At 32.2% G+C, this 25,593-nt stretch overlaps 6 protein-coding genes across 16 annotated transcripts in view; 2 read left to right on the top strand and 4 right to left on the bottom strand.

The window, feature by feature from the left end:
- The window catches only part of LOC126925544 (centrosomal protein of 131 kDa), a 109,403-nt gene extending 108,014 nt beyond the window's left edge, over window positions 1-1,389 (bottom strand). The window contains exons 1-2 of one of the 2 annotated variants that reach the window (XM_050741190.1): window positions 1,276-1,389; window positions 835-1,135 (exon numbers count right to left, since the gene is read on the bottom strand). The gene's annotated coding sequence lies outside the window, so the exon portion shown is untranslated. Of the gene's footprint in view, window positions 1-834 lie in introns of both variants that reach the window. The other variant, XM_050741189.1, reaches the window with a different exon arrangement.
- Window positions 255-4,424, top strand: LOC126925560 (protein phosphatase PTC7 homolog). Of its 4 annotated transcripts, XM_050741244.1 has the most exons (6): window positions 255-413; window positions 1,378-1,473; window positions 2,812-2,991; window positions 3,139-3,337; window positions 3,440-3,696; window positions 4,234-4,424. In XM_050741244.1, the coding sequence occupies exons 1-6, from the start codon at window positions 359-361 to the stop codon at window positions 4,281-4,283; spliced, it is 837 nt and encodes a 278-aa protein (XP_050597201.1). In that variant the 5' UTR covers window positions 255-358; the 3' UTR covers window positions 4,284-4,424. The 4 variants fall into 4 exon arrangements, with proteins under 4 accessions (XP_050597201.1, XP_050597200.1, XP_050597199.1 ...); XM_050741243.1 differs by lacking the exons at window positions 255-413; window positions 1,378-1,473 and adding an exon at window positions 1,862-2,548 and having other exon boundaries at window positions 2,812-2,949; XM_050741242.1 differs by lacking the exons at window positions 255-413; window positions 1,378-1,473 and adding an exon at window positions 1,862-2,548 and having other exon boundaries at window positions 2,812-2,973.
- LOC126925564 (derlin-2) lies at window positions 4,014-8,187 on the bottom strand. 4 transcript variants are annotated; one of them, XR_007713998.1, is made up of 8 exons: window positions 7,591-8,187; window positions 7,430-7,495; window positions 7,168-7,335; window positions 6,941-7,063; window positions 6,689-6,852; window positions 6,453-6,608; window positions 6,277-6,372; window positions 4,014-6,188 (listed from the first exon to the last, which is right to left on the bottom strand). XR_007713998.1 is itself a non-coding variant. In XM_050741251.1 (6 exons), exons 1-6 carry the CDS (start codon window positions 7,681-7,683, stop codon window positions 6,506-6,508), a joined length of 717 nt encoding a protein of 238 aa, XP_050597208.1. In that variant the 5' UTR covers window positions 7,684-8,186; the 3' UTR covers window positions 4,014-6,505. The 4 variants fall into 4 exon arrangements, 1 of the variants encoding a protein (XP_050597208.1); XR_007713997.1 differs by having other exon boundaries at window positions 4,014-6,372; XR_007713996.1 differs by having other exon boundaries at window positions 6,277-6,608; window positions 7,591-8,186.
- A 346-nt stretch (window positions 8,188-8,533) lies between these two features.
- On the top strand, window positions 8,534-11,328 carry LOC126925557 (vacuolar fusion protein CCZ1 homolog). Its single transcript, XM_050741235.1, has 10 exons — window positions 8,534-9,054; window positions 9,164-9,258; window positions 9,346-9,439; window positions 9,547-9,762; window positions 9,836-10,011; window positions 10,093-10,236; window positions 10,312-10,457; window positions 10,537-10,798; window positions 10,894-11,021; window positions 11,094-11,328. Exons 1-10 carry the CDS (start codon window positions 8,980-8,982, stop codon window positions 11,144-11,146), a joined length of 1,389 nt encoding a protein of 462 aa, XP_050597192.1. The 5' UTR covers window positions 8,534-8,979; the 3' UTR covers window positions 11,147-11,328.
- On the bottom strand, window positions 10,875-15,370 carry LOC126925549 (probable 28S rRNA (cytosine(4447)-C(5))-methyltransferase). Of its 2 annotated transcripts, none has more exons than XM_050741224.1 (7): window positions 13,653-15,370; window positions 13,407-13,537; window positions 12,923-13,299; window positions 12,690-12,857; window positions 12,418-12,613; window positions 11,961-12,329; window positions 10,875-11,886 (listed from the first exon to the last, which is right to left on the bottom strand). In XM_050741224.1, the coding sequence occupies exons 1-7, from the start codon at window positions 13,750-13,752 to the stop codon at window positions 11,422-11,424; spliced, it is 1,806 nt and encodes a 601-aa protein (XP_050597181.1). In that variant the 5' UTR covers window positions 13,753-15,370; the 3' UTR covers window positions 10,875-11,421. The 2 variants fall into 2 exon arrangements, with proteins under 2 accessions (XP_050597181.1, XP_050597180.1); XM_050741223.1 differs by having other exon boundaries at window positions 13,407-13,540; window positions 13,653-15,369.
- A 1,052-nt stretch (window positions 15,371-16,422) lies between these two features.
- LOC126925559 (guanine nucleotide-binding protein G(o) subunit alpha) overlaps window positions 16,423-25,593 on the bottom strand; it is a 33,215-nt gene continuing 24,044 nt past the window's right edge. For 2 of the 3 annotated variants that reach the window (XM_050741238.1, XM_050741239.1), the window contains exons 7-9: window positions 24,458-24,587; window positions 22,955-23,108; window positions 16,423-21,925 (exon numbers count right to left, since the gene is read on the bottom strand). In XM_050741238.1, coding sequence (XP_050597195.1) covers window positions 21,738-21,925; window positions 22,955-23,108; window positions 24,458-24,587 — 472 coding nt within the window. In that variant the 3' untranslated portion in view covers window positions 16,423-21,737. Of the gene's footprint in view, window positions 21,926-22,954; window positions 24,251-24,457; window positions 24,588-25,593 lie in introns of those variants that run through there. The other variant, XM_050741240.1, reaches the window with a different exon arrangement.

Genomic DNA, 25,593 nt, shown 5'->3' with positions numbered 1-25,593 from the left:
ATATGTATGTATGTATGTATGTATGTATGTATGTATGTATGTATGTATGTACGTATGTACGTACGTATGTATGTATGTATGTATGTATTTATTTATTTATTTATTAGCAGATTAGTGGTGTATATCTTTTTAATCTATATCGTATATTATCGGTTATTTAATTGGGGTTAGGCCTGAGGTTAGTAAACTCTGATAGTTGATTTATGTGTCCTTTGCTGTAATTTGATATCTCTTCTTCGACTATATCGTCAGATTGCTATGTATTAGGTCATCCCATAAGTTCGTGCCGACTTTTGTGTATACATTTCATGTGTCGATTTATAAACATACGGCGATAAGGGACCAATGCACTTGAAAAATGGGAAGAAGTTGTACAACGAGAGGAGGATTACATTTTTTCATGAAACTGAAAGGTATGTAAACAATCTTAACGTGTAATACCGCTCGAAAAACGGAACGAACTTATGGGATGACCCAATATAATATCGTTGAAAACGAAAAGTGTCACATACGTTGCGTAATGTCTTTGATTGATACCATTTTATTGTTCGAATTACTAGCTGTATTCCATAACTATGTGCGTATATACTATACGTCCGAACTGATTATATCTTTATTTTTTATTGAATTCACGGACGCGTCCTTTCTTTCGCCAATATTATCTCGTCTTGTTATAAAAACGTATACAGAATGCGTATAAAGGATCCTACAAGTTTACTTTTCTATTCCATCGATTTCCCCGTGAATCAGCTTCTCAATTTCTTTTTCGAAACATTGTTTATGCCAAAAAAAAAAAAAAATAAAATAAAATAGAAAGAACAAACACACACTCACCGATCGTAACTGATTCGTTGCAAGCTGTTACGGATCTTGAAATTTCCACGCAATTCGAGCAAAAACCTGGTCTTTTTCTTCAAACAACGTTCTTTCAAATCGAACTTTCAACTCGTCATTCGTGAACATGCCGACACCACATGTGGAACTTTCGATACCCGCCACCGTTCGAGAATCGCAGGTGGCGTTCTACGACTTGCGTAACCAACTTCAGGCTCTTCTTTACGATTTCATTCTTATCGATCACGATCTAAACTTTTGATTTCATATTAATTCATATCATGTCAACAAAACCGATTTCCTACGAATAAAAATAGTAATTGTAACAGTAGTGACATTTTTAATGCAACGGTTAAACGTGATACCAATATTGTAGCAGGAACAAAAACGTATGTGAATACATATGTTTTCGTTTACTACTAAACATTCAAAGAGGCTTACGTTTTTATCTCTTCATAAATCTTACAAAATTGTCAATTCTTTTGGCGAATGATCTTTTAATTTGCTCTTTAATTCCTATTTTAACGACAATCTCGCTACCAGAAGTTCATCCTTCGACAATTGGATATGATGGAAAAACTGTCGCATACATACACAGGAACACAGGCAACTCTCGCGGTGATATGATGAAGATTTTAGGTAAGGTTTCTCAATTTGTTTACTAAGCCGTAAAGCTTTTCAATCAAATTGTTAAGCTTCATCTAGTAGTGAATTGATAAGCACATCGAATCGCACATGTATGTGCATGTGACAAACAATCCGAATCACTTTGAACAAGTTTCGATACAGATCGAAAAGACTTCGGAAGTTTCAAACTATCGAATTCTGTTCGAGGTGATTCGAATTTTAATATGTAATTTTCAAAAACATCGAATTTTCAAAAACATCGAGCTTTCTCACTTCACGATATTCGCGTGCAACGACCCCGTGCATAGTTACCGTTTTCGCCCAAGGATGGCGTTAAATGTAAAACTAAAAATTACTCAATGAAAATACCTATTAGATTGCAGTGCTCTTTGACTTAGCAGTCGATTTGCAAAGCACATTTGACGACATTAGGACCTTGCTCTTATCAGACCTTCCGTGTACCTCGGTCTGAAGTCAGATGCGAAGCATATATTATGTACATGCATATGTTGTTATGTATGTAAGTGCAATGTTAGCGGTGTTCAAGTCGATTAGCTAGAAGCACTGTAGCACCAGTAGGTACTTTCTCGGGTTACATCGTACCAGGAGATAATTTCAATTGGAATCGCGGTCACGCCGATCTTCGTTTCTTCTCGCGTGAATCGGAATTCGAGAACAGAGTGGTCGATGCCAAGTGCGATAAAGCGAATAGTTGATAAATTTGATCAATGTTACATGCACCTCCAACAAAAACAACAAAACATGCCTCCGATACGCTTGTGAATTGACTGCACGATTCATGCAGATTCGTCGTTTAGTTAATAAAGATGTGCGTCACAAAAGTTTGAGCCTCACCGTACAATGCAGTCCATTTATTGGACCGGCAGGCTGCTGTCTCGGACGATATGGAATGGCATATCAAATTATACAGCGTGCGCTGATCCTAACGTGAATAAACGCCGCGAAGCATCTTTCATTTCGGCTGTGTGTGGCTTTCCGAAAGATTTTACACGAGGACGTATACGTAAGGGACAGTTCGGTGATGACGCTTGGTTTAGTGCCAAATTCAAGACTGTCGAAGTAATAGGTAATGTTACTCTGCCAGACCCATGGAAAAACAGTTCTATCGTTGCAACGCGTTGTCCTGTATTCGCACATGACTGATAGTTTGCAAAACTCCTAGATGTTTTACGTTTTATACTTTTTCTTGCCGTTCCAATTATATCCGTCGATATCAATTCTCTGTCAAAAAGAAAAACATTTCGATAAAACATAAGAATCCTAATCTCGACTATTACTATTAGACATTTTCTCGTCTAGTAGAATTTTACAATTCTTCGACCTTTTTAGGCGTAGCGGATGGTGTAGGCGGATGGAGGCATTATGGAATCGATCCAGGAGAGTTTTCTAGTTTCCTCATGAGAACTTGTGAAAGACTGGTCTCTATGGGCAGGTTCACACCTTCTGAACCAGCTGGTTTATTAGCACGTAGTTACTATGAATTACTAGAAAGTAAACAACCCATATTAGGTATTAGAAGCAACTTGTGGTTTACAATTTTTTTTTTTTTTTTTTTTTTTTTCTTCATATTTTGCGAAGATTCTATGTTTCCAGGGAGAAGTGGGAAACAAGGTTACATTAATGTAATTAATGTAATGTGTTGTGTGGCTTTTTCAGGTAGCAGTACTGCATGCGTTATAGTTCTCAATAAAGAAACAAGCAGCATTTGTTCAGCTAATATCGGTGATAGTGGCTTTGTAGTTGTAAGAAAAGGAGAAGTAGTTCATCGTTCTTCCGAACAACAACACTACTTTAATACCCCGTTTCAGTTGTCTTTTCCACCTCCAGGACATTCTGGTCTGGTGCTTAGCGACAGGTATTATGCTTTGCAAGTACATTGTCGACTTACATTATGTATTTAATATAACGTCTCGTTAACATACTTCCCTATTTACAACATTGTATGTTTTAATTATAGTCCAGAATCTGCGGATACTTCGAGTTTTGGAGTTGAAGATGGTGATGTAATTCTTTTAGCAACAGATGGGGTATTTGATAATGTGCCTGACCAATTACTTATCACGGAAATGCGTAAAGTTCAAGGAGAAAGAGATCCTACTAAGATACAAGGAGTTGCCAATTCGATAGCCTGGATGGCTCGTAGTTTAGCTTTTGACGGCGCATTTATGTCTCCATTTGCACAAAGTGCTAGAGAGAACGGAATTGATACTATAGGTATGTAAACCATGTCGACGTTTAAACTACCATATATAATTATTTCAGAGCCGAATTCGAATGCGTAGTCTTAATATTTTCCAGTTATAGAAACACATAGTTCTTAACAAAAAATATATTCAATTTATTCGTACCATACATTTCACAATTTTTCTTATATATCTTATGCATGTACAGAGTGTTGTTTACTTTGGTAAGAACTTTGTAACAAAGCAATTTCCCTTCTGTACTTTTTTAACTACTTCTTCATTCTTACATCTAGAATAAAAAGCTTATACAAATATGCTGTTTTTTCCTTCTTCTTTCTTCCCTTTCCCTTCTTTCCTTTTTTTCTTTTTGTCTTTTACTCTTCCTTTTTTCATTTTCTAACGAACGAGTAGCTATCTCTCAAAGTAAACACATTGATGGTTCAAAAGGGATTTTATTACTAATTTGTTTAAATAGGATAATCATTTCGCTTATCGTAGGATAAACAAAACTAATATAAACATATAAACATTAATGTGTATATCCAAAACATGTTTCTTCATGTTTTAGGTGGTAAACCAGACGACATTACAGTGCTTTTAGCAACGGTGGCAATATAATAAAGTATGTACAATAGAGTCTTGATCATTGTATTATAGTCCATGTCATTGCGTATATGTACCTAGTTATACATCATGATAAGATATTATCTTATGATAATCATTTATTATTTAAATCTAAATAAATGGTTTTGTAAATCATTTTCCACCTTAATTAATTTTTTCTATAACCGCTATAAAAAGACGTTATTTTTTAAAGTGAACATCGATGGTTAAACTTATTTTTTGACTAGCAAAAGTTTGCATGTAAGTATACAAATTTTATCGAAATATATCGCAAACAAGAAGTTACAGAAGTTGTTACTTTTGCGGACGATAACAGTACATATCATATGGCACAATAACATAATAACGCAACACTGTAATGTATTATGAATAAAAGTTATGTATCTCGTTGGATTAAATATTCAAAAAATTATAGTATATTTCACGAATGGTCATGTAAGAACAAATGTATTTAAAGTTTAATTGAGAATTAAATGCATTCGATCTCTTATACTACTATGCATAGACTAATAACATGAATTTATACAATAATAATTTCAAACTAAATTGAACCATTTTATTTCATTGTAATGGTCATATAAATAACAGTTTTACTTAATATTTACAAAAGGGATACCATCTAGTTAAATCCCCGAGGCTTTCATGGCCTGGATTCTTGCAGTTAAAATTGTTAAAGTCTTCGGTATATTAACTGCGTTCTTTTGGACGATATAACTACAACTTCCACACTTACAGTATACTTAGAGTATAAGATATATTTTTAATTGCGCTAGCAACAGAGCATCGCTTATTTTCCAAAAGGACGCGAGTTACACGCGCAAGTCTCTCACAGCTTTAACTACCCTCTACTTAGTAAGTAATACATAATCGTTCAAGTGGAAATTCTTTGTAATACTTTGGCTTTTTGCCGATGTATACATTGTCATATTAAGTTTAACAAATATATTGTTTTATTATATATAGTAGAATGCAATCATTCGATAAGTAATATGAATACATCACAGTATAACATGTAATATGATATTCTAAATTCTAAATCGTGCAATCAATTGACGGTAAAGGTCATTAATTTACTAGGAGAAAACAGAAAAATGAAAACAGCTACATTTACCTATGAACTACCAACTGTCTTTGTTAATTTACTAGTATCTTTTTTTTTTTCATTCTTACTCGCATATTATAAACATCACAAAAAAGGAATGCCATTTTATGTTTTATTTTGAAATTAAACAACACTATATTTTATGTTATTTTTTATCAAATGCCCATTAAAAAAGAAACTGTGATGTATTCTGTTATTTACAATATTATATATCTTCAGACATGGTATCAAATGTATTATTACATAATTAAAAAAGACTGGAGGATTATTTATAACAGGAGAATAAATAAAAGTATTTACATCATTCGATTATGTAAGATTTTTACAATAGAATCTTTTGGAATCAGGGGTTTCAATTTTGTGTTTCTGTAAACATTAAAAATAGTATTTTATACTCTAGTATACGAGTCCTTTCTTGTTTAACAAAATGTTACACAGCGAAAATCTAAAAGTTGTAATTTTCTATTTTCAGTTAAAATTGTATATTGTATCAGGCACAAGATTGTAGTAAAAATTCATGCTGTGCATAATATAATTATTACGAAAACAGTATTTAAACGAATTTTATGATAGATTAAATACTTACTGAAATGAAGTTTCAAAGAAAATTTAGAGTAGGGCAGTTCGCATTGTTCTCATCTAGATATCTTAAACTTTATACAATATAGAAATTTCGCAAATTATATCTGATACAATCTATGTTAATTAATGAACACAGATATACCCCAAAATATTTCGTTTTCAACATATATGTTATCAATATGAAATTTCTTTGTATTCTCGGAAAATCGTAAGCACTATAAATATATCACAATAGTCGATTATCTGAGAAATACTGTTTTCATTTATGTATATCACTTGCATAATATATTCTGAGATACATACAGAAATTTTTTTTGTAGAAAAATTGTAACCCCTGTAGAAAATTGGAAGTCTTATCTTTGTTATAATTTTTCCATTACATGTCACATAATGTCAAAGCTGCAAATGTTTAGTACTTTTGTTAGTGACTGGGAAAATCAAGGAACAATGTTGTATATGTAGCAGTGTAAAAGTTTTACTTGATATGCCAATTGGTAATAGATGGTTTGGAAGCAGGACCTTGAATTTAGAATCATTGCATATTGGCTTCTTGACCCCAATTAAATCCACCAGGACGATCTTCAGGCGGTGGAGTATAATCTGGATCTTCTAGATGTGCGTCAAACAAAGTCTTACTGTGAACAAACAACAAACGATAATATCGCATTTACGACATATAATTTGGAACGATAACCCTTTTATCCAAGTAACTTACAGTATTTGTGGAGTTTTAAGAACACGGAAACCTCCTCGTAAACGCGGAAATACATCTTCTGCAAAGTAATACATATGTCCCACAGCCATTCCGACTAGGTCGACCCAAATTGTATTACCAAGAAGTACAGAAAACCCAAGAAGCACCCAAGGCAAATACGGTGCCTATTTGATAAAAAAAAAAAAAAAAAGAAATACATTTAAAAACAATTCACACTTTTTCCCTCCATAAAATAAGAAATTAAAAACTTACTTGGAAATTTAAAAGTCCAAAAAAGTTTAATCTAACAAACGGATTTCTCCGAGACCAAACATAAACCAACATAACTGTCAATGCATGGCCCAGGAATAACAAATTAACAAAAAATGCAAATGTCTATAGTAAGCTTAGGATAATTACACATAGTACAATATATCGGAGTTATATTTACTTTATCTGTAATTTAAGAAAGACAATAAATGAAACGTTAAAAAGGATACAATCATACATATGCCCCCAAAAATGAACATCATTACAAAATCAGCTGTTCTTCTGCGAAACGATCCTTCCTCTAACATTCGACAGTATCGATAAGTAAAGATCATATTGAAAAGAAAATTGAAACCCATATTTCCAAAGAATAAAAACGTAGTTATCAATCTCCATAGCTGAAAGAATATTTATATTACAAAAGATAATAATCGTAAAATCCACAAAGCTAATGGGAGGCTGAGGAGTAATAATTAATAGATACTTATTTACCTGATATTGTTCAATGATCAATGTGGGATTAAAATATAATCGAAATGGTGATACCAAATCTAGTTGCTAAAGTGGGAAAATAAAAATAATTTGATAATTATATTTTAAGAATGGCATTTTGTAGATATAAAACTATCTAATGAGAAAAACATTTTACAAACCACAGCAAGAGACGTGATGACACAAGCTGTTGTGTAAGCTCGTGTCACCACAGGTATTTGCATGTACTCCTGCCGGAAAGTTTGATAGGCCATTGGTGTATCGTCACGATCTTCTGTACACCTAAAGACCAATTTCTTTTCCAGACTCTTCGCCCTTATTTTTTATTATCACATGTTGTTCATTACTGTGCGTTATCTAAATTTAATCATTACCCACATCACGACAAATTTGTTATGTTCAGTTTTGTACACGTAATACGTGAAATTCGTTATAATCGAATAACACGAGTTTCGATTTTACATGGCTATCGATAGAAGTTTCGTGGGCTTTTCGCATTCGTGGAAATGTCGCCAAGATGTAACACTTATTAGTCGAACTTATTTAATTACACGTTTTTGTAGAAAACGGAGGAAAATTTTTATAAACACGAAAAGATCTTCATGTTCCTAATTCTTACAATACAAGTTTACGATAGTTTTGTTAATCTCGTGACTAAATTTGAAAAATCTACAACTAATTCGCTCATGTTGATATATATTTTAATATTTGTTGTATTTCAGCAAAACATTTAATAAAACAGATATACAGGCTGTTAATTTATAACGTTTAAATTATCGATTTTTAACATTCAAGCTATTCATTTATAACTAGACCGTGAATTCCTATGGAGGTTCTATATTTGAGAATATGCTTAAAAAAGTAGAACCTCGGTAGAAAACTATTTTACCTATCGAGTATTATACAAAGCACTGTACTTCAAACTTTATTTATTTACATACATACTTTTTCATATTATGTATATTCTATGTAATTTTGCATTTTCAAATTTCCTATAAATGCATAAAAATCCGCAGTCTATTCATAAAGTTTATGCTATTCATTTACAACAATTAGGCTGTTAATTTATAACGTGCTCCCGACAACACACATAAATAACAATTACTCGTGAACAATGAAATATGATACAAGAAGCCTTGCCTGTGATATTATCGATCCTTTGTATGTTAAAAGTCACAAAGGTTTATCCATTTAAATTAACATAACAGAGAAATATAAACGATAATAAATATAAATAACGTGTAATATATATTTAATTTTATTATAAAATCTATACGTATATAATATTTAATGTTGAGAAACACATCATGTATCATATGACACTGGTGACAATAAAGCGTGCTGCCACCTCAGCATCTATGTATTAAGTTTTCAAAATAATTTATCAACTACATTCTGATTGTTCAAAGTTGTTCTTTATTTTTTGGCTAAAATGTTTCAGCAAAGAAAACGCAAATGAGCCTCTAAATCGATAAGTTATTGTGATAACGTTTTTGCATTTTTTATATGAAAAAAGGGCTAAATATCTTTTGTTTAAATTATTTGACAAAATGTCATCGAAAACGGAGGTTACATTAGAACATTTTTATATATTCAATGGCACATATGCAAAAAAAGAGGGAGAGGCAAGTAAATTAAATTTATCAATAAAATATTTACATACAAAAATTACAAAAATCTTACACACTACATACATACAATGCAAGTGTGTTCTTGTGTATTTTTTGCATGCAGGAAGAAAAAAAGATTCTCTATTATTATCCAGAAAGAGATTTAGATGTTCAAATTAAAAATATAGGACTCAGCGAAGCAATTATTAAATTTGCGCAGTATGTATAAACATATTTTTCTAGATTCTAAAGTTTCTATCTTTACATAAAATATTAAGATTATGTTCTTGCATTTCAAATTTTTAGATCATTTAATCCTGGTCAACCGTGCGATTATTGTCATACGCATAAAACTCGTCAAATTTATTATCAACCAGAATCAAATTTTTGGATGGTGATGGTAAGATTTTATTGCTATCAGAAAATGTAGAAAAGAATATAACATATAATATTTTATATCATATAAAATTCATGAATATTTGTGCATAGATTTCAATTGTTTCATAGATTGTCGGTGTACCTTACATATGGAAAGAGAAAGATGGTAACAAATATACAGAATATCAATACGATGAAGTTTCTAGCAGTGTTTGTCAATCTATATTGAAGCAAGCGTATGTTATGTTTAGACTATTTATGGGATCATTCGATACCATTATTAATGAACCTGATTGTGGGTCGATAACGTTATTAAAACACAAACTTGAACATTTTTATTCAAGGGTAAGGGGAATTCTTAAAATGTACTGTTTCCGTATTCTTCAATATAATTTACAACATCATGTATTTTTCACAGTATCTAATGTCTTTAAAGTTGAATAATAGTGATATTTTGGATGTTTTCCAAGGCTTACAATTCTTACCTCTTGACAAAATAACATTTTTACGGGTTCAGTGTTTTATGAATCTTGTAGAAGCCATGTTTTCTCAAGTGAAATATACTGCATTTCTTTACAACGATCAAGTTGTATGGTTAGTAATGTAAACGCTGTCATAATATTATAATATAATATATGCGCAACAATTAAAGAATTAATGCCCGTTATCACTTAGGAGTGGTTTGGAGCCAGAGGATATGCAAGTAGTTTATAATTATCTAGTGAGTACGCTTTTACCAGCTCATCTTGAAAAAGAATTACACGAGGGTTCAATGCCCAGAAATTCACCTTCACCATTTACTACAACTCACTATGGAAAGTTAGTACATGCAAAATAATTTAATGTTCTATATGTAACAAAATAATAAGTTATATATATGTATATATCTTATAGATTTGTCACTGGCCCATCTAGTATTAATGAACCAAGCTTAATCGGTAAATCTCCTAAGGTATACATCAATTATTCTACAAAACCGGTGTCGTTATATTTAGTTGTTTACAGAGCATTAAGCGCTACAATATGTTTGTTTGTTGACAGTAAGTACCTCTCCCTTTCTCTTCTCTTCTTTTTAAATAATCATGTAAAAACTTTAAAATTGGAGTGCTTATTTTACAGGCAAAACAAGTTTGTTAATAGATTTCTTTAAAAGCCTGGATAGTTTTCTTGGCCCACAATTAACTACACTTGTTAGTTCGGTTGCAGAACAATGTGCTAAACACGTAATAGTATCGTCGGAATCTTGCAAATACCTGTATTTTAATAAACTTAATTTAGCATATAAAAGTACAATACATCCGGATAATAGGCGATGTTCTAATGTGCTTACAACGCCCGAAGTGTTGAGAGTTATCACTGATATATATAATGACACCAATAAGTTAGTACATAACACAATAATGTTTTGATGTAAGATTATTATTTTACAAATGGAATACACTTTTTTTATATATATATATATATATATAATTTCAGATTAAAAGAAGCTGGAGAAATAATTATAAAAACTATGAGCGATTATTGGGTTGTCGGAAAGTTATCGAACTTGAGGGAATTTTTTGTAGTTATTCAACAAAAAAGTGCAAGTATAATGGAAATAGAAGGTATATACGTTGTACATGTATGTATCTATATACATAAAATTATATAAATATAAGTAATAATTTTTATTTCAGATGACGTGAAAAAACTATGTGAAAAGGAATTAAAAAGTATATTTTTCCATTAATGGAAAGGCTTCATAAATTCACTAAGTATAAAAATTTAACGACTATTTTATATGACGATTAAAATGGCTGTTTACTCTTTTAATTAATATACAAGCAATATATAATCTGAAATATAACACTGTAACTGTGGAAGTAATTTATATATAAAGTTAATGTAAAATATAAAATCTGTACAGACAAATTATATATTTTTAATATATTTAAATTGTTTGGACAGCATATTTCCAAATATTACAACTATTATAAAAATATCAATTTATTTAAAAAACGACCATTAATCAAAAGTTTCTTCCTCTGCATCTTTGTTTTTGTGAACAATATTGGAGAACTTTTTTAATTTCGCTACAAAAAATCCGTCCATATTGTGCACATGGGGATAAAATCGTTTGGTTAATTTCAACGAAGGATGAAATCTGTATTGTCTATAACTGGTAAAACCTTCGGCGCCAAATTCCAGTCCGGTCGGTATTAATTTAACATCACGTTTCTTAAGAGCAAAATCAATAACCCATTCATTTTCTTCCGGAAGAATCGAACACGTAGAATAAACGATAATCCCACCGGATTCCGAACGTGCATTAGCACAGTCTATAGCCGCCAAAAGTAATTCCTTTTGTAATGTACAACAACGCTGTATATCTACTTCATCTTTGTTTGTTTTAACACTTGGATCTTTTGAAACAACACCAGTACCAGTGCATGGTGCGTCTAATAATACTCTATCGAAACCTTTAATCACCTGAAAGTTATACATTTTAATTAATTTGACCATATCATATGTTCAACGTGTTCATACATATTATTAATACTTACTGTTGGTAACTTTCGCCCATCGTAAGTACAAACGATTGAATTCGTGATGCCAAGTCTGTGAAAATTGCCGACAACTGCTTTTATCCTTTCTTCGTTTACATCGTTCGAGAAGAGTACACCTGTGTTTTTCATAAGCGCTGCTATGTGTGATGATTTTCCTCCGGGCGCGGCACACATATCAAGAACCCTCTCGTTTTCTTTAGGATCCAAAGCCATAACAGGTAAGAAGCTAGATGCACCCTGAAGAATGTAATGTCCTGCTAAATACTCTGGTGTCGCACCCATAGGCACTTGCGACGAATAAATCACTAATCCAACTTTTGTCCATTTGCCAATAGGATCTAAATTGACCCCTCTGTTGATCAAAGCCTGAAATATTAATATCACGATATATTAAAGGACATTGAAGATATCTATCAATTATAATAATAATATTAATATTTCATTCAATAAATACTTCAGCTAAGTCGCGACGACGTGTTTTCAATATATTCGTTCGTATCGTCATAGGCCTCTGGACTTCACTTGCTTCCAAAAATTCTAATAACTCATCCAGTGGAAATATTTGTATCAGTTTTTCCATCAAGAAATTATTATAACTATAGTATGTACATAAATCACTTCTAAGAAGGTCCATATATTCAGTACGCGATCTTCAAAAAAGATAAGAGTGTACAATTCCTTGAAATTCTTCGATGAAATAAAATCCCTTAACCCTAAGACATATACCTATTTATATCGCGCAACCTTTTAAAATCTGATAATATCATAATAACGTCTTTTATGCGTTGTTGCACATCTTTCAGATTAGTAACATCTGCAAGCTCTTCTTTAGTGGGAAAAGTAAAGACACATTGTTGTAAGGTCATATCGTGCATTTCCTCCTCTGCTAGCTTTCTAATAAAGAGAAAGTCAATTAGATTTTAAACGAGTAGTTTAATAGAATAATGAGTGATGCTCACTGTTCTTCTTCTTGCTTCTTTTTCAACTTCTTATTTGCTTTCTCAATAGGAAGTAGATCAGCATCATCGTTATTAGAACTATCACCATCTTCCTCACTTTGATCCACTTCCTCATAATCCATTTCTCCATTTTGACCATATTCTTCATTGTCGCTGGATCCTTTATCAGTTTCATCCTCTGTGTCATTGTCAAGTAATTTCTTTCTTTTAATCTTTCGTTGCTGGTCTTGTATTACTTCTTCATTATCAGACATATTAATATCATTGTCAAACTGCATTTGATCATTTTTACGACTGGAACTGTCATTTCTTGGACCTTCTTTAAGAGATTTCTTCTTTTTCTTTATTTTTAATAGTTTTGAGATATCTTTTAGATCCTAATACATAAAACGGTATATTTTACTGTTGCGTACTTATCTACATATATAAATATATAAACATATAAGTTAAGACTTAATCATTAGAGAAAAAAAAGAGATCTTACATCTTCATTTACATTGTCCTCCACCTTCTCGCCACTCTTTTTCTGTAATTTCCTTACTTTTTCATTTAACTTTTGTTTCTTTAATAATCTTTTCCTGGCTCGTTGCTTCTGTCTATGACTTAACTCCTTTTCTTCTTTTATTAGATAAAAGTTATATGATTAGTTCTCTATATACTCATGCAATATGCAATATATACACTCATATTTAAGGTATATGTATATGAATAAATAAATTTCTCTGCATACCTAGTACTCCCTTTGGAAATGTTGGATCTCCTTGCTTCTTTGCTTTTCTTCCATGACCACTCGACAAAGTTGTGTCATTAAACTTAGCTTTTCGTCCCATTTTAATATATTTTATGCCACGATCGTTATGAAACAAGTTTTGATATTTTTATTAAACGGAACGTGATATTTTATTTCGTGTATATAACCTTTACATTTTCTATTATTACATATTATTATATATGTTGTTACGTCTATTATTATATATCATTATATTATATGTTATTTGTATACATAAGAGAATTAGACGAAGAAAACAAGAAATCTCAAATGTTGCTTGGAACCTTTTTGAAAAAGAACACGTGAGGTATAACCTGTCTTTTAATATTTATCATTTAGCTCTACGTAGATATTACCAACTTAGGAAATTGTGAGAATACTATATGAAAATGAAATATTTTTTCTTTAAAAGTTGTAGACATTAAAAGATGTATGAATATTTGTATAAGAGAGGTTTGTATATTTTTTCTTGCACGATTAGCCTCAGAAGAATAAAAAGATCAAATAATATCATTTTATCGAATAAAGTAACTAGCATAAGATAGGAAAATTGTATGTATTTCGTTAAATGTTCCTATATTTTTATAAGAAAAGTGTCCTGTTGCATGGCCTTTCCAACAAGGTTTTGGGGCATTTGGCGCGATTGCTGCCCGTGAGGTGTTGAAGCACTCTGTTCGCGTAACAACTTCATGCAATTCGAAAAACGAACTCGACGTTTAAGTGGAGAAATACACAACGAGAAAGATTAACTTGAACAATAATCTATATTTAAAATTGAGTTATAATAGATAGAGTACTTTAACTAAGATTTACATTTTAATGAAATTTACTTAGACTCTGAGCTCAGCGTGGCAGTTCTAACAAATTCTACGATTCAATGATTCAACGATTCAACGATTCAACGATTCAACGATTCCAATTATTTGGGTCGCAGAGTAGCCCATTTATCTGCTCGGATTTTACACGACAATCTATGATTCACTTGTTATCCAGTAACGCAAATTATTATTAACTAATGCTAATAAACATTCATTCGATTGAAGTTTATTATCGAAGGAGTTTATCAAGAAAACAGACGAAATAGTAGATTACTGTAATTCTTATTACATTAATAATAATTGGAAGAAAATACCGTTATGTACGAAGGATTCTGATGTATATAGTACATTGATTGATTCTATGGAATGGTCACCAATTTTATACCATCCCTAGGGATGGGATGTATCACCGACGAGATACAGGATAGACGTAACATTTGTGACATTAGTCTACCGACGTCTTGCTGTTTTACCGGTCATCTGACCGGTTTGACTCCCTATACCATTTTCGTGTCGCATGCGACATTATCAATCCAACAAGTTGTTCGGAGGGTATCGTTGATGCTATGACGATACGCCAAGGAAAGAATTTAAACTAAACGAAAAATAATGATGACAAAAACTCAGTAAAACGACAACACACGGCACGAAACTTAGTCTAGTCTTATAATGGTGGTAAGCCGAGCGCGGCTAAGAGTATCAAATTTTCTTAATAACCAAGTAATCAGAACAGTTCTCGTCATCGATAATGGTTATCGATAATTAAAAAGATTTATTCGAGGTTTAGCATCGCTATTTCCCATTTAAACAAAAATTACACTTTTGTCCGTGACTCTTTTCATAAAAATTTGAGAAATAAGACAGTAACCTACACTTGGTTTTATTAATAATCATAAATTATCGTAAAAATATTATAAAAAATCTGCACAGATTATACAGCAACAATAAAAGAGAGATATTATATTATGAAATCAAAATACCAGGTATATAAGTACTTACTTATAACGACAAGAATGATTGCTACTTTTGACTCAACCGTTTATTCATTCTTGTATATATATATATATATATATATATATATATATATATGTAAAACAGCGTGATGTGACAATAAAAACCGCTTATCTTTCTTTGTTCGTTTATTTCGACATTTCAAGATGTATGGACAATTATTACATAATAATTATATATATTTATATATGTATAATGAGAGAGCATTCTCCTCTCGCAACTTTTCCCTTCTCTTCCCTCAAAAAAGTCCCCCTTGCCAGAAATGTGCCTCACTCACTCTCCCTCACACTCTTTCTCTCTTGTTCTCTTTTTCACAATAAAAGAATGAAAAGGTAAAAGTAATAAGAAAGAAACGGCGTCGATTCGTCGGGTCTACGGATGATTTTACGAAACGATCTTTTTTCTGCTGCGCGCATTATTTTTTAATCATTTCACGATCATGCGAATGATAGTACTCCTCCCACAATGTTTCATTATTTATTTTTTTGTATTTATTTTTATGTTTTTATTCCATCCACGTCATCTTATTATCATTTAGCGTTTACTCGATAAGATTATGAACGTTACCATTAATCGTTACAATTACAATAATAACACTAGTGTTGGTTACTCCCGTACTTGTCTCGCACATCCATCTATCCCCACCACGCGGCCATCTACCCCCACCCAGGAATCCTGACGACACGTTCAAATACTGAATTACAGTTGATTTTGTTGCACACTAAGGTTGTCAATTATTTTCTTTCTCTTCTTTCTTTATTTTCATATTGCGTGTATCCTTCGCATTTCGAAAGATCGATAGTAATATTTTATCGATCCAAATACGTTTATTTCTACATATACCGCGATACCGTTTTTATTCTTCGTTCTCCTATTAAAATTTTCACCTTCGTCGTTTTCTAAATCATCTCGTGACCCATTTTTGTTCCTTCCTCCCTCTTTCGCTCACACATCATTCGTTTCGTACTCGATATTCTTCGTAATAGGAGTTTTATTTTTGCCCTCGTGAAAAATATTATTCTCGTTTGTTAAGTTCTTCTCGGTTAGTTCGTCTATAAAGAACGTTTTCTTCTTATCTCGCGATGATTTTATTGTTTGTTTTACTTCGTTAGTATTCGTCTTCTAATTTATAGTTCGTACGTTGTTATCCCGTTTACTAAAACTCCTTTCGTATTTTTTTTGTAGGTTTTTATTCTATTCTATTTTTTCTTTTTTTTTTTTCGGTTTTTAATTCTCATTGGAACTTACAAACCGTGAACTGCTGCTTCTCGATAATTAGGAGCAACGATAACGATTTCTCGATCCACAATCTAGTAATTTCTTGTTCCTTTGTTATCTTTCAAATGCAAAATTCAAAATTTGAAATTTCTTTCGTTGAAGATATATAGTGGTAACTGTTAAGTTAACCGATTGAGCTGGTAAAAAAGTTGTAGATTGAAAAATCGCGACTTGCCATAGTTCAATAATTAGCCGGATGAGAGTGTGTGTGCTTATTACAAAACAATAACGTTGGGTCTATTGTAAAATAACAATTTATAGCTTGTGGCATAAAAAAGCGTCCGAGGGCGAGAAATATGTCGTCGTGCAAAGATCGAAAGATTTTCGTGGTTTTTTCTTAAAAATCCCTGAATTTCACGCTGGTAAGCGAATAAGAAGAAAATTGAAATAAACGAACGAAATAAGTGAAAAAAAAAAAAGAAAAAATAAGTAATTTAAATGAAAACGATAAATACGAAAATTTTAATGTAGAAATATTCATGAACGTGGCTCTTCCCATTTTTTCAAATTCAGAAGCAACCCTCGAGAAATATAGATAGGGAAATTTCACTAGCAGCTTTGACTGCTACTGGCGAGCCTGATCGGGTAAAAACCAACAAGAATGAAGAATATCAAGGCGATCACTGCTATACACAGTTTAATTCATTGCATTTATCCTAGGCGGTTATAATAATAACTGAATTACAATTTCTAAATTCGAAATTGCACACCCGTTACGTATTACAATTATTTCGATTTACAATCTATTGTTATTCTTTATTTTCATTTCACTGGTTGCTTCTTCTTTGCCGGTTGAAACTTAAACTTTTCTTTTCTCTTTTAAATCAATCGAATCATTAATCAGTAGTTTAAATTTGACGCCTCAAATATTCTAACCGATAGTGTAAGTATAAATATAAAAGCTACATCTTCCTGTCAATTTATTATCGATTACAGATATTGAAACGAACCGAAAATTAATAATAATAGTTAAGAGTAATAAAAATCCTCGCTGCGAAAGAAATAAATCAAAGCAATCACTTCCCCGATCGTTACACATTTCTTTTTTGTACGAGCTAGTACGTTCTCTATTTGACTAGAAGTTCTATATGCGTACTTATTTATACATAATTATGGCTACTACATATAGGAATACTTAATTAATTATAATCGATAGCCCTAAAATTTATATATTAACTTTTACAGTAATATGGCAACGGCGGTGACGGTAATACTATTTTTTTTTTATTTTTTTAATCTTGTTTTTATCCTCTAGATCCAACTAACGATATAAAAATAATTCGCAAAAATCGGCGTATAAAAACAAAAAGTGAAAAAAAGAAAGATCAGGAAAAATCAAAATCGAAACGTAGGAGAAAGGTGTTCTTTCTTTTGATACTAGTCGTCGAAAGAAAAAATAGTGAAATTCTTCTTGGCCTTCTTCAAGAAAAAAAAAAATCTGTCCTTCATATATACATAATTCAGATTAATTTTGAGAATTAATTAATTTTTTCTTTCTTCCTTCTTCCCTTTCTTTTTTTTTTTTTTTTTTTTACATTTGTAATTATTGTTCTACTCGATTCTTTGGTTCTTTTTGGTCAAACACTCCTCGATATTTTAATTTATATTACAATTGAACAGCGACGAATTACGATTGCAACTATTTTAAATAAATTTAAAAAAATCTCGAATTCCCAACAAACATTAATTATAAATTTAGGATATAATGTTTTCTAATATAAAAGTTTTAAACAAATATCTTTGGTAAAAAGATTTCTACAAAAATTCTCAAAAATTCTGCCACAACTCCTCATTTCAATCGCAATTGCAATCCTGGAAAAGAGAGTGAAATCTTTTCCAGAAAAAAAAAAAAAAAAAAAAAAAAAAAAAAAAAAAAAAAAAAAAAAAAAAAAAACAAAAATAAAAGGTCGTTCAAATAAAAAGATTATATATATATATATAAAAAGAAAAGAAAAAAAAAGGAAAATTGATACATCGTGCGATGATTAAATATGAACCAAGGAAAAATAGAAAAACGGGGAACTGCGTTTGACTGTACGTGGAATGTTTCGGTCTGCACTGATATTCGTTTTAAAGCCAGTAAGGACTGCTTCGATGAAAAAAGAAGCGTAAAAAAAGACACGGCTTCTGTCGATCCAAAAACACTATCGCTTAATACGAAATCAAGATTTCATCGAATAATCGAAAGCTCCTTAAACACACCTGACCTAATCAAGAAACGTAAAACGTAATTGCGTAAGAAGGTAACTAAATCGTACGAAGAAAATTCGGAAATTCAAGGATCCTAGCTTCGTTGAGTGGAACCTCTTTCACTTTTCGCAAATGTAAACACTTCAACGTATGTCCTATGCAGAATGTTTCAGAAATAAGTGGCCAAACTTTGGTATCGTATTCTACACTATACACCACGGTTCGGCCACCTATTTCTGAATACCCTCTGTATATTCGTGTAACGTGTGTACGCGCGCGCGCGCGCGTGTGTGTGTGTGTGTGATTGCGTCGTTGCGTGTAATTGTGCGATCGTGTGCGTACAGTCGCTTAAATGTGCGTGTCAATGGAACGAAACGAAACGAAACGAAACTGTTGATTCGATCGAAGGGAAAAACAGCGAAGAATTCTTTCTCATGTACGGTGCGCCATTTGCGCCCATAGCGTTACGAATCTTGCTCGAATCGTTGCCAAAAAATGTTTGACGAATCGGAAATCGAATTTTAATTAAATATCTACGCATCAAGATGTTCGCGTCTTTTTTCCGCATGCTTTGACAATCTTCCACTATTCCGACCTTATCTATCGAGTTTTTATGGTTTTTATCACTTAAATCTCACTTGTTTCAATCAACGGCGTTCCTATGCTTTTTACACGATTTTAGCGCATTTTTTATTTAGTTTTCTAAACCGAAAGGAACTGATCGAAAACCGAATAGTATATAATATTATACGTATCCGACGGATGTAGGAATCGTAGATTTGCACGGAAAATATAAAATATTTTGTACGAGAGAAAAATATAGTTTTTTCGTCGGTTTCTTGTGCGCGACTTGTGCGATCGGCGATGAACGTAACATGCTTATTCAACTAAAGTTAGAATAGTTGAATATTAATTATTATACTACTCGTGAAAAAGGAAAATTGCATTATTAGCTTATAAATCGTTTCTTGCCAGGTAGAAAATTTAAGCGTTTGTCGAACGAACAATTTTTGAAGAAATTATTTCTTTTACGAAAAAAATTTCAAAGTTAAACTATTAACTAGAATTATTTGCTACGTGTTAAAAAAATTTTGTCCAGCTTAATTTTCTACCTGAACAGACAACTATATTCTTTCCCTAATTTACAATAAAATCAGATGAAGGATCTCGAGATTCGAGTGTGCTTCGTGATTGGTCTTTGTGCGATTTACCGCGAAATGTATGAAAAATCTGGATTGATCATTGTGCGCCCTCTTTCAACATATTCCTTAATTCCATATTTTTGATTACGAAGGACTTAACTATCGAACTACCTTTGACCCATATAATTTTTTTTAAGTAAACAAATAATATTATACAAGCTTTTGAATCTTAACAAAATTTAAGATATGAAATTCGATCATTTGTATATAATTTTTTAGTTTCAAATATCGACAGAAAAGTAGATTTTTATATATGACAAATCCACCAGTTCTGGCAGTTAACAAAAAGATTGATCACAGTACTCGGTATCGGTTTAATCGATTGTTCAACGTTAATAGACCGACTCAGACACAATCGGTTTAAAATAGAAAATGATCAATGAGTAAAGGCAATATTAAGTCCTCTGTAATTAATACGGCAATGAAATCTGATTACGACATAGAAAAGAATGTTTCTTTGTTGAGAAATTCATTTTAAGATTGGATTCGGTACATAAAAGCAGAATAGTAAATAACTGCAACTTCAATCCAGATGTATTTAGCTCGAAGGATTAATTAGCTGGAAACTTTATTCCAAACTTTCTATTCTCTTCCAGATATAAAATTCAAATCGTAAGATGAATTTCTCTAGTAGAGTAACATTCTTGATGCTGCTGATATTAAAAGTTCCTGCACAATTCTCTGCTCGCCTCAAAAGACAATTAGAAGAAGCGGATTTATTAACGGTTACAAGCACAACAGATATTATTTTTCTAATATCAGTCAGTAATCTGACAAACCTTTCTCAGTTCCTAAGAAGTTCTTAACATCTACAATCGCTGTTCATTGAATTAGAATGGCGTCCTTCGTTTGCCTTTAACTTTCCCATAAAAGAGTTTGCTAACGCTTCTCAGTTGCGTATAACGCAATGAGAACTGTTGAAAATTTCATGTGGTCTTAATTCGATCACCATGGCCAATCGAACCAATGCTATTAGTGAAACTTTACGATTCAAAAGTTACAGATTATCCTCGCATAATGGTGAGAAATTTGTTGGCGAGATAAACAAGATTTTACAAATCATAAGTTATTTGATCGTTCCATTCAATGAAGAATGATAGAGGAGAATAATATGGTAATTACTAAATTATTATGCAAGAGGATCCAGGAATTGTACGAGTGAACCTGTTTACATAGCAGCACTTTAGCAACGCATAATGCATAGCGATGCGTAAACATCGTGGAACTGCATTCGAATCATTCGGTATGATAAGGAGAAAGGTTGAAAGAGCTGGCACAAAGAGGTGTCTGATAAAAAAAGTCGAGAAGGTATCCGCAGGTGGTCGGTAGTAGTAGCGGTGGTACATAGGTGTATCTCTTTTTCTCGTTCCCGTTCTTTCAGCCGTTCTCTCCCCCTCTGTCACGCGATCTTTCTCTCGGCAACCTGACAATCTCGCAGTCTCTCATTCTCACGCGCTCCCCCGTTCTCGCGATACATGTCTGTCGTGTTTATGCATGTGAGTGTGAGTGTGTGTCGGTCGATCGGCTCCACGACGGGAATATTTATCCTAATAGAGACCGCAGCCACGGAGATTATTGGCGATAATGACGTCTGTGACTGCGTCGAACACGAATTGAATGTTATCGGTATCAGTAGCGCAAGTCATGTGGCAGTAGATCTCCTTAGTGGTTGACTTGTTTCTCGCCTCGAATTGCGCCTGGATGTACGCGGCTGCTTCGCCGTACTCTTGCGCCCCTGCGGTCAGACAGACACGTTTCCTTATTACTCGTTTAACCTAGCCCATTTATGACTGAATTGTATTCCCCTATCATTAAAAAACTTTCAAAGTTTCAGCAAATAAGAAAGAATCGTTCTTGGCTAGCGTGATTTCTTAATTTTTTTTTTTTTTTTTAATTTTAAAATTGCCCCAAGTCGTTATACGCCCTTTATTCGATCAAAACATAAGAAAATTAGAGGATCGCGATAAAATCAAAACGGGAAGAGATTATATTTGGTTGTTGTTGGATTACGTTTGTTTTCTTAGTGGGTGTATCAGGAATTTCTTAAAAAAATCGAAGGTTTAACCCTTACGAACGAGGTTGGTAACATCTGGCAGGAAGTTCTGTTTTAGATTTGCTTTCTTCAGACATACGTTGCTTTCTTACATATTTCGACCTTCGCGATTACGTAAAAATGAAAAAAAGTAGAAGGAAAAGCGAAAAAGAGAATCAAAATTGAAATTATTTAACTTGTTCTACAATTTCAGTTTCTATTACCTAAAAATAATGTACACACTCGTACCGAAAATTCAGAAGATGGATGACATACGACGAACGATACGTATTTAGATCAGTGTATCTCAAACAAGAGGATGTAGCTCTCTTGTGGGACGCGAAGGAATTCCAAGGGCAGCAACAGACTACGGACTTTTTATAACAATGAGAACTTCCCGCATTTATTTTTACACCGCATGTAACATACGATCTTCGCTAATAGATTACGCTATAATTTTCGAAATTATACGAATTTCTTTTTACTGAAATGCGATACACGCTGGGCGCTCAATAAATTATTCGCTAGATTAATAAAGGTTAACAAGAACGATATGAAATCTTTTTACTGTATTTCTATTTTCGTTATAAATAATAAACAAAGAAAAGTTTAATACCGATGGTGAAAGCGTGCATTTGACATGGAAATAGAATTAATCTGTAATTTTTCGTTCACAAAATTCTATAGATATAAATGTGAAAATGGATATAAATGTGAAAAATATTTTCTTACCGGCATATTCGGGGAAGCAAATGGTGAGCGGAGACTTGCGAATTTTCTCCTCGAAAAGATCCTTTTTGTTTAAGAAGAGAATAATCGAGGTGTCGGTAAACCATTTGTTATTGCAAATTGAGTCGAACAGTTTCAAGCTTTCTTGCATTCGATTCTATAACAGACAATTAACACGCAAACATTAATAATAATTAATGTCCAAAGATATATAACTATGATCTAACATGATTCTAAATGTACGAAATATCGCATGAAACAAAGAGGTATAGAAAGAAATTTGTAAAATAACGTAAATAGCAAATCATTCCAGTGGATCGAAGAATGAGGGGTTAATCAATGGGGTCGTTCCACGAGAACTCGTTAATTTCCAACAATTGCGGTTTATCACGTTTTCTTCCCACGTAGGATTCTCCATATGCATCTCCATAAGTAGCGTGTGCATATATATATATATATATATATATATATATAATGGCGCGAAAAAAATGTTCGAATCTTCTCTTTATGGTAGAACAGGTAAAGAGATGAAAAGCCACTTAGATATGTACGATTCTGTCAATTATTAAGTATTAAATATATTTCATCGTAACAACAACTTTATTCTTCGACGGCTTCAAGAAAAATATCAAATAAAGCGTAACAGTTCGTGAAATACATAACAAAGACATAACAAAGTGTGAAAAAGTTTTCGGGAATGACTCGACGTGAGACCACATTCACCCGTAACTCGCAAGTTTCATTGTTACGAGATATTCATTGTTATCGAGAGTGAATTGACTGATTCGACTTTTGATGCAGGCTAATTCACTGCTATGCAGTGGAAGTATAAAGTAAATTCTTCTTATTATTAACCGTTATTATTAAGAAAATACGAAGTATACCTAGCATGAGGAAAAATGAAAAATATACGAATATTAATCGTTCTTTAGTAATTTCTTACCGAAAAAAAAAGAAAATAAAATAAAATAAATTAGAATATATCGTAGATATGTTGTTATCTTTAAAAGGGTCTACAGTTCATGATACACATACTATGTACATTTCTATCGTATATCGTACACCTATCGTACGGTGAAGAGGAGACCTTTTTGAAAATCCAAAGACTCTGGAAACTTGTGTGTGTTTTAGAATTCCTTTGTTCACTTATAAAGTTCCAAAACTCTTGATATGGTAAGTGGAGATCAGTGCAGTTTAGTTTTCCTTGGCTTCTTGAATTACTCTATTGTTACGAATTTCACCATTGCGCGCCGTGAAATATCACCTGTCCTTTTGTGTATACACTATGATCTCCTATCGCTTTAATATAAATAAACTAGTTAAAAAAAGTCGAAATCATCCAGTTTTTTTGTCTAATTATTTAAAACATTGAAACTAATAAAACAAAACTTTATTAGTTTTATTGTCATTTATTAAACTATGTTTATTATGTATTACTAAAAAAAGGTGAAATTGTCAAGTGAAAAAAAAAAAAAAATGAGAAAAAAGAAAAATGCGAATAATTACCGTCGTTTCGTCTTCGTGCAGAACTTGATCGTACTCGGACATCGCAACGCAAAATATGATCGCGGTAACATCCTCGAAGCAATGGATCCATTTCTTACGTTCGCTTCTTTGGCCGCCCACGTCGAACAATCTGTAAAGAAGCAATGGTATACCGATGAACAAGGGTTCGGAAATTCATTGGATAATTAATTAACAAATTGAGATATGTCAATCTGATTTTATCGATATTTCTATCCTCCTATTACATTTTTATAGAAAATAACATTGAAAAACAATATTACATTTATCTAAATGTAGGTTTATCTTAAATTTTATTAAAAAGAGGATAATCAATGTACACACACACACACACACACACAAAATTGTGTTTAGAAACAATGGAAAAATAACACGATAATACAAATTTTCAGTTTTCTAATTGCGAAGGACAAAATAAATTGTCAGTTTTAATTATATAATATTTTTGTAAATGTAAATTATATTTCGATATAAATACATAATTATACATAAATAATGTTAGTATACTATTAAGAGAGCTAAATGCAAATGTAAATAGATATAAATAAGCGTGAAATATATCTAGAAAGAAACATTTCTTAAAGTGACGTTAATTGAAAGAAGGAATGCATGTGCTCAGTTTCTTAAATTGTCATCCCAATGATTCATGCTCAATCATTCATAAGTCATTGCTCTCTCCCTTTAGCCTACCACTCTCCTGCCTCTTTGCTCAATTTCTTTTTTTAACCACTCAGATCAATGTTAACAATATTCCACGTGGCAATATGTTCCTTGATTTTTAATGTTGCTACCATACCAGAATCTCCAAATATTTTTATCTAAAAATTATATTACCACAGTGTACCACTATTTATAATTAATTTACGATTAAAAGGATTAAATTACTGGTATATATGTAGATATTTCATATCTAAAATTTGTGTATATCGTGTATTACGTTACATTGACAAGAACAAACAAAATCGTATACGTTATTATGCGCATACAAGATAGGAATAATCATTCGATTGCGGAATAGAAAACAATCTCCTGTCTGTTGCCGGTACACCCTAAAATCTCCAAAAAGATAACATTTTTTTCGTATCAGTGGTGTTGATAAAGTTACACCTGTATCCATC

Source organism: Bombus affinis, chromosome 16 (assembly GCF_024516045.1).
Source record: "Bombus affinis isolate iyBomAffi1 chromosome 16, iyBomAffi1.2, whole genome shotgun sequence".
Lineage (NCBI taxonomy): Eukaryota > Metazoa > Arthropoda > Insecta > Hymenoptera > Apidae > Bombus > Bombus affinis.
Note: the sequence above shows the minus strand (reverse complement) of the source record. Positions and strands in the feature narration are given on the sequence as shown.

Excerpts from the sequence above, each read along its gene's own strand:
- LOC126925560 (XM_050741241.1), top strand. The coding sequence starts at position 2,323 with ATGCAGTCCATTTATTGGACCGGCAGGCTGCTGTCTCGGACGATATGG. Across the intron at positions 2,549-2,811 it reads CAAGACTGTCGAAGTAATAG|GCGTAGCGGATGGTGTAGGC; the intron begins GTAATGTTACTC and ends CGACCTTTTTAG. Across the intron at positions 2,992-3,138 it reads AAGTAAACAACCCATATTAG|GTAGCAGTACTGCATGCGTT; the intron begins GTATTAGAAGCA and ends TGGCTTTTTCAG.
- LOC126925564 (XM_050741251.1), bottom strand. The coding sequence starts at position 7,683 with ATGGCCTATCAAACTTTCCGGCAGGAGTACATGCAAATACCTGTGGTG. Across the intron at positions 7,336-7,429 it reads TGATCATTGAACAATATCAG|CTATGGAGATTGATAACTAC; the intron begins GTAAATAAGTAT and ends ATATTCTTTCAG. Across the intron at positions 7,064-7,167 it reads TTGGGGGCATATGTATGATT|ACATTTGCATTTTTTGTTAA; the intron begins GTATCCTTTTTA and ends AGCTTACTATAG.
- LOC126925557 (XM_050741235.1), top strand. The coding sequence starts at position 8,980 with ATGTCATCGAAAACGGAGGTTACATTAGAACATTTTTATATATTCAAT. Across the intron at positions 9,055-9,163 it reads ATGCAAAAAAAGAGGGAGAG|GAAGAAAAAAAGATTCTCTA; the intron begins GCAAGTAAATTA and ends TTTTGCATGCAG. Across the intron at positions 11,022-11,093 it reads AAGTATAATGGAAATAGAAG|ATGACGTGAAAAAACTATGT; the intron begins GTATATACGTTG and ends TTTTTATTTCAG.
- LOC126925549 (XM_050741223.1), bottom strand. The coding sequence starts at position 13,752 with ATGGGACGAAAAGCTAAGTTTAATGACACAACTTTGTCGAGTGGTCAT. Across the intron at positions 12,858-12,922 it reads AAGAAGCAAGAAGAAGAACA|AAAGCTAGCAGAGGAGGAAA; the intron begins GTGAGCATCACT and ends TCTCTTTATTAG. Across the intron at positions 12,330-12,417 it reads GTCGTCGCGACTTAGCTGAA|GCTTTGATCAACAGAGGGGT; the intron begins GTATTTATTGAA and ends TTAATATTTCAG.